General features: G+C 38.5%; 1 protein-coding gene across 1 annotated transcript in view; it reads left to right on the plus strand.

Moving 5' to 3' along the window:
* Positions 1 to 12,836, plus strand: part of Baz1b (bromodomain adjacent to zinc finger domain 1B) — a 72,545-nt gene that overhangs the window by 29,630 nt on the left and 30,079 nt on the right. Inside the window, 3 exon segments of the mRNA XM_047533465.1 lie at positions 966 to 1,163; positions 10,659 to 11,037; positions 11,040 to 12,359. Coding sequence (XP_047389421.1) covers positions 966 to 1,163; positions 10,659 to 11,037; positions 11,040 to 12,359 — 1,897 coding nt within the window.

Consider the following 12,836-nt stretch of genomic DNA (forward strand, 5'->3'; position numbering starts at 1 on the left):
GTATTTAAAATTTACTGTTTGGTCAGGATCTGTTGTCATTAATGTTTCTTCCAGAACGTTGTTCTTATAGTATGTGGGATAGTCAGTAGGGGGTGCTTATTAAATATGCAAATTTCTGACTCTACCTCCAGAGCTCCTCCTGGCTCATTTGTGGAGAGGCCCAGTTGCTTTTTAATAGCATCCTAGATGATTCGGATGAATTTGTTGTGAAACTTTATTTTTTCAAGGCTGCAACATTTCCATTATGTATTTGTATTTTAATTTAAAGAATGAGTCCCAGCTGTTGCAGTGGCTGGGAGGCTCAGTGGTTCGGGAGGCTGGAGCAGGAGGATTATGAGATCAAAACCAGCCTCAGCAATTTAGCGAGGCCCTAAGCAACTCAGCAAGACCCTGTTCTAAGTAAAATATAAAAAGGACTGGTGAATGTGACTCGTTGGTTTAGTGCCTCTGGGTTCAATCCCCAGTACCAAAGGAAAAAAAAAAAAAAAAAAAAGTTCCATATTGATCAACTTTTGTGTAATAATCCATCTCCTCCCTTCCTTTTCTCTCTCTCTCTCTCTCTCTCTCTCTCTCTCTCTCTTTCTCCCCACTCCCCCTCCCCGCCTCCTGGGGATCAAACCCAGGGCCTTATTTATACTGGGCAAGTGCTCTACCACTGAGCCATATCCCCAGCCCCATCCTGAGTTTTTTGCCATAATAAGTAGTTGAAAATAACTTTGTTTACTTGCTAAGGTAAATTCTTAACTAGAGGAATTACTGGTTCAAAGGGTACACATATTTTTAGATATTTTGGGATATCTTTTAAAGTGACATTTTTGTCTCTAAATGTTATTCTGCTTTTTCTTCTAATTTATAACCTTATTTCATAGATGGAATTGTGTTTTCTGGAAAGGATGTAAATTTTTGTTCTCATTGGTTAATTGCCTGTTATCCCAGTGGTGAGTTACTTATATTTGTTCATCTAGATCATCAGCAATGTGCCAGCAGATAGCTTGATTCGCACAGAGCGCCCACCAAATAAGGAGATACTTCGATACTTTATACGGCATAATGCCTTACGTGCTGGTACTGGTGAAAATGCACCTTGGGTGGTAGAAGATGAATTGGTGAAGAAATATTCCCTGCCTAGCAAGTTCAGTGACTTTTTACTTGATCCATATAAGGTAAGGTCACTATTAATTTTTGGATAGCAGAATAAAGAACTGGTAGATGAGTTTATTTTCTCTGGTGGCTCTAGTAAGATTAGATTTATAGCAGATTTTTGAATTTTCTTTCTTTCTTTATTCTTTTGGTACTGAGGATTGAATCCAGGGGCACTATATCACTGAGCCACATCTCTAGCCCTTTTATTTCTTATTTTGAGAAAAGGTGTCACTAAGTTGCTGCAGGTAGCCTCAAACCTACCATTTTTTCTCCTGCCTCAGCTGGTATTACAGATGTGCACCAGCACTTCTGGTTAGATTTTGAATTCTAGCATCAGATCATGAATTTGAAAGTTTTCCAGATATATGTTTCATTTAGGTTGTGATAATGGGGCTAGAGGGGAGGCCACATAAAAGAGATTCCCTAATTTGATTTATTTTTTGCTATATTTGCATAATTAAAAAAACAATAACTATATAGCATGTATTCTTTTTTTTTCTTACATCCTTTTTAGATAAAAACTACTTTGTGAACTGATTCTTAAAATGAAAACTGGTTTTGTATGTCAGGCAAGAAGATCAATTATTACTGGCAGCCTTGGGGGAAAAAAACCTGGAAGATGTATTACTTTGTGTGATATGTTAGTAGTAAACCTAGCATCTCTTTCTTCAGAATGATATTTTTCTCCCTCAAATCATCTCATTTTATCTTCAGAGCATTTTTATGAAGTTGTTTGGTCTATGTATTATTTTACAGATGGAGAATCTGAAGCCCAGTCTAATTATAAGTGGATAACAAGAGCCCAGACTTTGACCTAGGATTTCTGATTGTCTTTTCTGTGTCAGAGTTCCTCCAGTAAGATTTGGGGGGTAGGGCTGTGCTGGGAAGCAAACACAGAGCCTCTCAGATGCTAGGCAGGTGCTCCATCACTGAGCTGCATCCCCAGCCCAAGAGTCTTTTTTTTTTTTTTTTTTTTTATGTAAATATTTGAGAGTACTCATGTTTCTTTTGTTGGTAAATTTAACTTATCGGCATACTGGTGGATATTTTCATTTTGGTCTTTAGATAAGAATAGGATTAGGACAGGAGTCTATCCCACTGGCAGAGTGTGTGTGTAGTATTCTTGAGGCGTTGGGTTTAATCCTCAGCACCAAAAACAAAATGTTAACAATATCAGACTTTTGGATTTCTTCCCTCCCCTCTTTTTTCTGGTAGTTGTGGAGATTGTCTAGCACATGCTAGACAAGTACTCTGCCCCTGAGCTACTTCCCCTTTCTTTCTTTCTTTTTTAAATACCTTTATTTTATTTTATTTTTATTTTTATGCGGTGCTGAGGATCATCCCAGTGCCTCACTTGTGCTAGACAAGTGCTCTACCACTGAGCCACAACCCCGGCCCTCCCCCTTTTAATTATGAAAACTTAAGAACACTTGAAGTCATAACTAAATAACCTTAATTGTCTTACATTAATTATGCTGATATAAGTATACTGAAAATTAATTTTATTTCTCTAGAACTTTGGTAAAGATTTCCTCCTGGGCTGGGGCTGTAGGTCAATGGTAGGGCACTTGCCTAGAATGCATGAGACTCTGAGTTCAATTCCCAGCAACACACACACACACACAAGACTTCCTCCCATAGTTCAGTATTTAGCAGGTGTTATTCTTGACCAGCATAGTTGAACATTATCATCTATCATGCCTTTTACATTTTTAAATTTTCTTATAAAGACAGATTTATGAATTGGCTTATTCTAGATAAGGATGAAATTTTCCATGAACAATAAGCCTAATTTTTTTCTTAAATATTTGTATTTATTAAGGGGAAATTAGAGTTCAGTGTCATTTTATTGCCATAGATGATATAGCTCTCTGTGGTTATCACACAGAATTAACTATGTGAAAATCCTTGTATAAATTCACCACTGAAAGGAATTTAGACCTTGGATAACTTGAATCCTTAAAATCTTACAGCTTTTAAAAAATCTTACAGCTATATTTTTCTGTATTTTAAAAATATGTTTAGTGATTGAAGTATATGAATAACATGGAGAGATCACTATGGGTAGGAGGTCTTCTGTTTTATTAAGAGAAAAAAACTGATCTCGCATTATGTTGGAACCAGAGGTTAGAATTCCGTTTACTTACATCCCAAGGAAATTTCTGAAGATTATTGCTATTCTCAACAATTTTAGCGAGGGTGTAAATCACTAGTTTCATGAAATTTAGCTATAATTCAGTTTGCAATTAGGATGTGCATGCTTGCTTATATTAAGCTACTGTAAAAAGGCAGTAATTCTACTTAAAAATTGAGACTCATAAAATACCAGTCTATAAAATCAAGGGCATATACACATCTTTATTATCTTTTCTCTACCTTAAGCAGTAGTTTCTTACTCTCCCATGTTCATTGTTTGACATTTCACTTATTGTCTCCTATGTTTTGCATATAAACTGTGTTTTTCCTTTCTTAAATTAGTTTTCTTAAAGGGCCTCTGACATCTCACCAGGGTAGAACAGAGTTGTAAACCCAGATAAGTAGATCATGAACCAGTGTTTTGGATTCTCTCTTCATTTAAAGGAAGTTTACAATAATATAATGCAAATTAAAACTAATCTCATAAGATCCACCCTTCCCAAAGGCATTTGAAATTTTCCCTGTCTCTTTGATTTTCATAGAATTTAATTTTCTACCAGGATGCTGACTACAGCTGCTAGAGTGCAAGTTGTGTCCTGGAAAGACAAACCAAGTACTGAGTAACAGCTTTAGGAAAGGATCAGTGGGAGAGAGCTCAGGTTGAAGAGGGCAGACAGGGATTTTGGAGTGTTACCTGAGTGGGGCCTAGTGTGATGATGATGAGGGTGTTTGTGGTCTGTAGAAACCCTTTCTAGAATATACATTTTAGTAAGAACTTGTATCTTGTGAGTTTAGCATAGTACTTTGCATATAATGGGCCTATGGCCATTTAATTCATTTCTTGAAGAAGTCATTGGTTAAGAAAAATGCCACTGGCATTTGGTTTTGGAATAGCTAAGTTTTTATAGGCCTAATGACTTGGGGGAATGATTTATAAAGCAGTGGATGGTGAAATAATATGTCTTCTGCCATCTTAAGCAGCTCATTTCCCTCTTGTTACATCTATACAGCAGACCAGGTTTTTTCTTAGTTTTTCCATAATGTTTGAACTCTGGCTTTGTAATGATGGGTGCTAATAGGGTGCTTTGGGTAGAGACATAAGAAGGAAATGACACTTAAAACATCTGGAAAAAAATTTTTTTGATGATTTTTGGTCACATAAACATTAGTGATAAATGATTACATTTATAGGAGATATGTGATTATAAGATTTTTTTGAAAACAGATATTGGAAACTTCTTTAGCATTTTTCTTACTACATTTAAAACATTTTATTTTGAAATACTTTCATAAGAAATCGTTTGAATCTATTAAAGAATTTCCATGTATTCAATAACACTCCTTGAATATTAGAACCTTTACCATAATTTATTATAACCCAGTAAAGTACAACTCTAGATGCCCTCTTAAAAAATGCCTGATTATATATTCCTTTCTGTGTGTATGTGGGTTTACTGGGGATGTAACCCAGGGGCAGTTTACCTCTGAGCCACATCCCCAGACCTTTTTATTGGTTATTTTGAGACAGGGTCCCACTAAATTGCTTAGGGCCTGACTCAGTTGCTAAGACTGGCCTTGAACTTGTGCTCCTTCTGCCTCAGCCTCCTGAGTCACTGAGATTGTAGGCACACACCACCAAACCCAGCCTGAATAAAACAAGGATATTTCTAATGTAACTGTAGTAATCAAAATCAGGAAATTAATATTGAAACAACACTACAATCTGCAGTTATAACTCAGATTTTGCCAGTTGTCTAATAAAAACCTCCTTTTTTTTTTTTTTTTTTTTTTTAATACTGGACATTGAACCGAACCCAGGGGCACTTAACCACTGAGCCACACACATCCCCAGTACTTTTTTAATATTTTACTTTGAGACAGGATCTTGGCTAAGGTGTCAATAACTTGGCTGAGGCTGGCTTTGAACTCACAGTCCTTCTGCCTCAGCTTCCCGAGCTGCTGGAATTAGAGGCATGCACCATGTCACCTGGCTGGTATGGAATTTAACCCAGGACCCCACTCACTGAACTGCATCCCTGGCCCTTTTTATTTTATTTTGAGACAGGGTCTCACTAAGTTGTCTGGACTGGCCTTACCAAACCTGAGATCCTCCTGCTTCAGCCTTGTGAGTAGCTGGGATTATAGGTGTACACCACCCTATCCAGCTAGCCTTGGCATTTTTTTTTTTTCCCCTGGTGGTGCTGGGGATTGAACCTAGTACTTTTTTCATGCTAGACAAGCACTCTACCAACTGAGCTATATTCCTAGCCCCTACGTTGGCATTTTTGAGTAACACAAACTAGTTATTTTATAGGATGCCCTTTGATTTGGATTTGTTTCCTTAGTAGATTCAGGTTAGGAATACCACAGAATTGATATCAAATTAGAAGATACATAATTTTAATTTGTCTCATTACTAGTAGTAATGTGCATTTTAAAATATAATTCTCACTTGTCCCAATAACACACTTTAAGTAAATTCCTCACTCTAAGATCTCTCTCCCTTCCTTCCTTTTTTTTTTTTTGACAGTGTCTTGCTGAGTTGCTGAGGCTGGCCCCAAACTTGTAACCTTCTTGCCTCTGGGATTATGGGTGTAGGTCACTGCACCTGGCTAAGATTTTTCTTAAATTTTTGCCTTTAAAGTTTACTCATGAGTTAGAGACAAAGGCAGAAGTACTTTAAAAAAAATTACAGGGACTAGGGATATAGTGAACGTGACAAAGTGCTTTCCTAGCATGCTTTAAGACCTGGGTTCAAATCCCAGGACTATAAAAAATAAATAAAGTATATTATTTTCAAAACCCTTTAAAAATACTTCAGAGTAACACATTTAGAAAATTTGCTGACAGATGCATAGAGAGATTGAGATTGCCCTCAGATCCTGAACATGAGAAGAACGAAGAATCAGGTATAGATTGTCAAAGTTTTCTAATTTTCAGATTTTGTATATTAGATAAATTCAGCATCTTAAATGTTACAAATGGTTTCTTCACTTTTTATTTTATTTTTACTGATAAACATGGTATTTATGATGGTGGCACGTTCCAGGTGACAGGACAAATGTAGGATTGTGTGTACTCTTATTTTTCTTTCCACCTACCCCATTGCTGAGAACACTCATAAGTATGTTTGCTCATTTGGAAATTAGGAAGCACCTTTACCAAAAAATTTTAATTCTACCAATCTGGGTGTCCATTCTTCTCCTTGCCATTATACAAGTCTAGGAGGCAAATCATGCTGAGTGGAGCACAGGGGAGACCCTTAGCACATAAGTGGTTTTATGCTTTTTCAGATCCCCCTGAGTCCAGCCAATGCCGGCTCCCAATGGGCTGTGACTACCCAGCATGCCCCATGCTGAGATGATCCAGTTACTGAAGGACTGCTCACGCCCGGAGCCGGCCTATTGGGAGGGGGTTGGGTGAGTTCATTTCTTTCATTTTTCAGAAATAAAATTTTATGGTGTGGCTTGTCAAAAAAAAGCACCACACTTTATAAATAAGAATGGGTGGCTGGGTACCCTCTCATAATAAACCTTCCACCTTGTATTATTGCTTTATAATAGTTATGCTTCTGAGTAGAAGTTAAAGAAACTTATTCTAAATTTGAATGTTTTTAAGTAAGAAGAAATACAATCTGTAAATTAAAAAATGACCCAGTTAGGGCTGGGGATATAGCTCAGTTGGTAGAGTGCTTGCCTTGCAAGCACAAAGCCCTGGGTTCAATCCCTAGCACTGCCAAAAATAAAAAAAGAAAGAAAGAAAAATGACCCAGTTAAAATAGATCCTACCTAAAAGATGCCTATTTAAAATGCCAGAAACAAAAGTCTCATATTATTCTCCTTTTCAATGATACATTTATTTTAGGATAAACTTTAAGCAATAGCTTGTTATTCTGAACATTAGAAAGGATTGCCAATCTGTATGGTTCTGCCGTGGTTATTTTCCAAGACTTCCTGAAGAGGATGGTTTGCTTTTGGGAGACAGCATGTTTGTTTTCAGTTCCTGACCAGGTAGTGATGGATCTTTCTCTGTGATTTGGAGGATATTTTGTGGTATGATTGTTCCCTTTATCTTATTTATTTTTTTTGGTACCAGGGTTTGAACTCAGGGGCACTCAACCACTGACCCACATCCCCAGCCCTTTCTTGTATTTTATTTAGAGACAGGTTCTCACTGAGTTGCTTAGGGCCCCACTAAGTTGCTGAGGCTGGCTTTGAACTCTTGATCCTCCTGCCTCCGTGTCCCTTGCTGCTGAGATTATAGGCATACACTACCATGCCCGACCTAATTGCTCTCTTTAAAGTACTGATAGTATTATTTTCCAAGAGGAGAATGAGATGTGAAATAATTTACCTTTCTTTTGCTTATTTATTTATTTATTTATTTTTAACATTTTCAAATTTGTCTTGGGGAGCTAGGACAGGGAAATTCTGTATTGGGAGTTTCATGGGTAAAGTGTGTGTTCTGTTAAGCACTATACCTCTTTGTCAGCCTATCCCGAGGATTATTGGGAAACAAAACATCCAGGTTTTTTTTTTTGTTGGCAGTGGGGTGGTACCAGGGGTTGAACTCAGAAGCACTCAATCACTGAGCCACATCCCTAGCCCTTTTTTGTATTTTATTTAGAGACAGAGTCTCACTGAGTTGCTTAGCACCTCATGAAGTTGCTGAGGCTGGATTTGAACTCAGGATCCTCCTGCCTCAACCTCTCCAGCCACTGGGATTACAGGCCATGTACCACCACACCCGCCTTAACATCCAGTTTTTAAAAGGGAACAGAAGCAGCCAGTCAGTATAATTCTTAGAAGGCAGATTGGCTTTTAAATTTAGGAAATTTAGGCCAAAGGGAGATTAGTTAAGGAGAGCTTACTCACCCAGAGCATACCATACTTCTCCAGAAATCTTGTATCTCTTTGAGTTTGTTTCTCTGATGATTCTGCCTTTAATGTTTTAGTCTTTTTGTTCTGTGTTTTGTTTTGTTGTGTGTTGTTAGGGCCTGAACCCAGGGCCTCAAACATGCGAGGCAAGTGCTCTGCTATGGAGCTCCATCCCCAGCCCTAATGCCTTCATTGGTGTTGTAGCACAGCTTATTGAATTTTACTACATTTGTTTGCCGTACTCCTAACAGCATGTTCTTTCAGTGTTCTCTATTTTGACTTAGTTAGCTCTTTCCCTGAAGCCTTTTTTAGTGACTCCTAATTTCATATTCTGTAGTCTTTGGCGGGTTTTTTTTTTTTTTTTTTTTTTTTTTTTTTTTTGCCTGCTGTCTTCTTTTACACAGCTTGTCCTACCCACTGTCTCTAGGTTGATTCTTTGCTTGGTGCTTTTCTCAGGTTAGACCTATTAAAAACCCTGACGTTTCTAGCTTTTGTGGTTTTGTATTCCTCCTTGTGGCAGTAGAAGGTATTCTGGAGGTTATCCAGTTTTCCTATTCTCTACACATTTTTCTGAAATAGGCTATAGTTTTGCATTGCTTGGTTTTTTTGTTCAGTTTGTGTTTTAGTTGTAATTTTTTTCTTTGAAATCACATTCCTTAAATCATTAAAATCGCAAGTTTTTTTAAGTACAGATTTATTTATTTATTTATTTTTGGTACTGGGGGGTGCTTTACCACTGAATTGTATCCCCCATCCTTTTTATTTATTATTTTGAGACGGTCTTGCTAAGTTGCTGGTACTGACCTAGAACTAAGATTATCCTGCCTCAGCCTCCAGTCACTAGGATTATAGATGTGTGTGTCTGAGTGAAGTATACTTTTAATTAATTAGAGAAACAGTGGTATTGTGACAAATGGAAGGGGTTCTAACCTGTTAACTAATACTGTATGATGGAGGTGGAGGGGCGGGAGGAGCTAGGAGAAGCTGTGTTTCTAGGAGAAAGAGAAGACGAGTGGGCGAAGGGATATACTGTGAACTGGGGCTGTGGAGGCCCCCATTGGAAGTACCTGGTGGTAGAATTGGAGTGAGACTCTTTGTGTATTTTATCCTAGCCATGTTAAAACTACACACGGAGTGAATAAAATGTGAACCAGTCAGGGTTATGGTTTTTCCAAGTAAATGTAATAGAAGACAAGAGACGAGGGAATTGCACATTTATATTAAGATTGATTAAATGACTGACTGGAATTTAAACTGGATAAAGAAGGACAAGCAGAACCAGGTGCATCTGTAGTGCCAGCGCCTCAGGAAGCTGAGGCAGGAGCCTAGGCAGCATAGCTAGACCCCCTGTCTTAAAAGGACAAGAGATTGAGGGTAGTGAAAATGTGATGAAATAAATGAATTTAAAGTTTTAAGAGATTGGAGGAATGTGGGGTTGGGGTGCTAGAGTTCAAAAATTTGAGTAGTAGAGGCTGTTCAAAGAGAAAATTATATGAAATTAGTGAGAATTTAGATAGCTCATAGTTAATGTATTCATGGAAATGAGTTATTCAGTAATAGGGAGAAGACAGAGAGGAGTTTGAGAATTAAGAGCCAAGTTCAGGAGTTTTCCTTATCTGTGAGCAGTGTTTGTTTTCTTATACTTATTAATAAGTAATTATTAATAAGAAAATATGCCTGAATTTAGACAAAATATTTAAGTAGTGTGCCTCTTAAAAGCATACATGCCCTGATCTAGAACAAAAGTTTAAAACTTTAAATCCAGTCCTACTTCAGTAGCAGTTCTGTTCTTTTGTATGTGCTGGGAATCAAACCCTAGGCCTTTGGGCATACTAGACCAGTACTTTACCAATGTGCTACACCCCTAGCCCAAGAGCATTGCTTTTAAAATTACTCAAAATATTGCTGTTTTTTTTAAGGTATTCTTGTCTGGGGTCTATGGATGATGGTCTCTCTGAAATTGTATGCATAGTTTTTGTGTGTTGTTTCCAGGGAAAAGGTTCATAGATTTCTTTAAAATATTTCAGAAATTAAATACCCACAGCTACACACTCAAACAGAGCTACTTATATAACAGAAATGTGTAATATCAGGGATTGATGTTATCAATCAGTGATGTAGTATTGCCTGATATGTGTGAAGCTTTGTGTTCAATCCTTGACACATAAGTAAGCAAGTAAACAAACAAACACAAACAGTTTAATTTCAAGAGTATAGATTTTTTGTGTGATACTGGGACATGAACCCTGATTGGTAAGTACTCTACCACTGAGCTGCACTTTTAGCCTCAGAGTATAGATTTTGAAGTCTGGGTATCAAGAGATATTCGTTTTGATATGGCAAAAACATTAGCTAACAGTCATGTCTTTGCTTTTTCAGGGACAGTGTCTATGAAGAGAAGTGAATATGTAGCTTTATTTGAATACCTGGGGATGAGGGTCTTTATAATATATTGCTTTTTTAGTTTTTAAAATTAATTTTTTCCTCATTCTTAACTTCTAGTACATGACTCTCAACCCTTCTACTAAGAGGAAGAATACTGGATCCCCAGATAGGAAGCCCTCAAAGAAATCCAAGGCAGACAATTCTTCTCTGAATTCACCACTAAATCCCAAGTTGTGGTGTCATGTACACTTGAAAAAATCGTTGAATGGCTCACCACTCAAAGTGAAGAACTCCAAGAATTCTAGATCTCCAGAAGAACATCTGGAAGAAATGATGAAGATGATGTCACCCAACAAGTTACATGCCAACTTTCACATTCCTAAAAAAGGCCCACCTGCCAAGAAACCAGGGAAGCACAGTGACAAACCTTTGAAGGCAAAGGGCAGGAGCAAAGGCATCTTGAATGGACAGAAATCCACAGGGAATGCCAAATCTCCCAAAAGGGTTTAAAGACTCCTAAAACCAAAATGAAACAGATGACTTTGTTGGATATGGCCAAAGGCACTCAGAAGATGACACGAGCCCCCCGGAATTCTGGGGCCACACCTAGGTCCTCCAGTAAACCTCATAAACACTTGCCTCCTGCTGCCCTGCATCTCATTGCCTATTACAAAGAAAACAAAGACAGGGAGGACAAGAAGAGTGCCCTATCCTGTGTTATTTCCAAAACAGCTCGTCTTCTCTCCAGTGAAGATAGAGCTCGTCTCCCAGAAGAATTGAGAACTATTGTTCAAAAGCGCTATGAGCTTCTAGAGCATAGGAAGAGGTGGGCCTCTATGTCTGAAGAGCAACGGAAAGAATATTTGAAGAAGAAACGGCAGGAACTAAAAGAAAAGTTGAAGGAAAAAGCCAAAGAAAGGAGAGAGAAGGAAATGCTTGAGAAATTAGAAAAACAGAAGCGATATGAGGACCAAGAGTTAAATGGCAAAAGTCTTCCAACGTTTAGGTTGGTGGATACCCCTGAAGGGCTGCCCAACACCCTCTTTGGGGATGTGGCCCTGGTGGTGGAGTTCTTGAGCTGTTATTCTGGGCTGCTCTTACCAGATGCTCAATATCCTATCACTGCTGTGTCCCTAATGGAAGCCTTGAGTGCAGATAAGGGTGGCTTCTTATACCTGAACAGAGTTCTGGTCATCCTGCTGCAGACCTTACTGCAAGATGAAATAGCAGAAGACTATGGTGAGTTGGGAATGAAGCTGTCGGAAATCCCACTCACTCTACATTCTGTTTCAGAGTTGGTTCGGCTCTGCTTGCGCAGATCAGATACCCAGGAGGAAAGTGAGGGCTCAGACACAGATGACAATAAAGACTCAGCACCATTTGAGGACAATGAGGTACAAGATGAGTTCTTGGAGAAGCTGGAAACCTCTGAGTTTTTTGAGCTATCATCAGAGGAGAAGCTGCGGATCTTGACAGCACTGTGCCACCGGATTCTCATGACGTACTCGGTGCAAGACCACATGGAGACAAGACAGCAGATGTCTGCAGAGTTGTGGAAGGAACGGCTTGCCGTGTTGAAGGAGGAAAATGACAAGAAGAGAGCAGAGAAACAGAAGCGGAAAGAAATGGAAGCCAGAAATAAAGAAAACGGAAAAGAGGAAAATGGGTTAGGGAAAACTGATAGGAAAAAAGAAATTGTGAAGTTCGAACCCCAAGTTGATATGGAAGCTGAAGACATGATCAGTGCTGTGAAGAGCAGAAGGCTGCTTGCTATGCAAGCTAAGAGGGAACGGGAAATCCAGGAAAGAGAAATGAAAGGTAAAATTCTATACTGAGAACAGGGAAGGCCTTTAGGAGGTAATAAAAGAAAGGAAGTTGGCAGAGAAATGGGAAGTCTCTGTCGTGACTATGTGCTTGTTCTGTATGTGACAACCCAGCACCAGCTAGGTATGTACTGTGATATTATATGAGTGTGTGGTGTGTGTGTGTGTCTGTGTTGCTGGGTACTAAAACTAGGGCTTGCACGTGCCAGCGTGCCAGGCAAAACACTCTGCCACTGAGCTATAGCCCTCAACCTAGATGTATAATACTGTAGAATGAGTGTTCAGCCTGGAATTTTGCAGTTAATGATCAATTAATGTGATGTTGGCATCTTTTCTGATTTTGATAAATGCCCAAACCCACAAATAGACATACTGAAAATAGCAGATTGCTCTTTGGAATTGGTGACCTTGGTTTGAATCCTCCTAGTTTTGCTATATTCCTTTGGCAAGTTATTTATCCATGCCTCACTCT

Source organism: Sciurus carolinensis, chromosome 18, assembly GCF_902686445.1.
Source record: "Sciurus carolinensis chromosome 18, mSciCar1.2, whole genome shotgun sequence".
Taxonomy (NCBI): domain Eukaryota; kingdom Metazoa; phylum Chordata; class Mammalia; order Rodentia; family Sciuridae; genus Sciurus; species Sciurus carolinensis.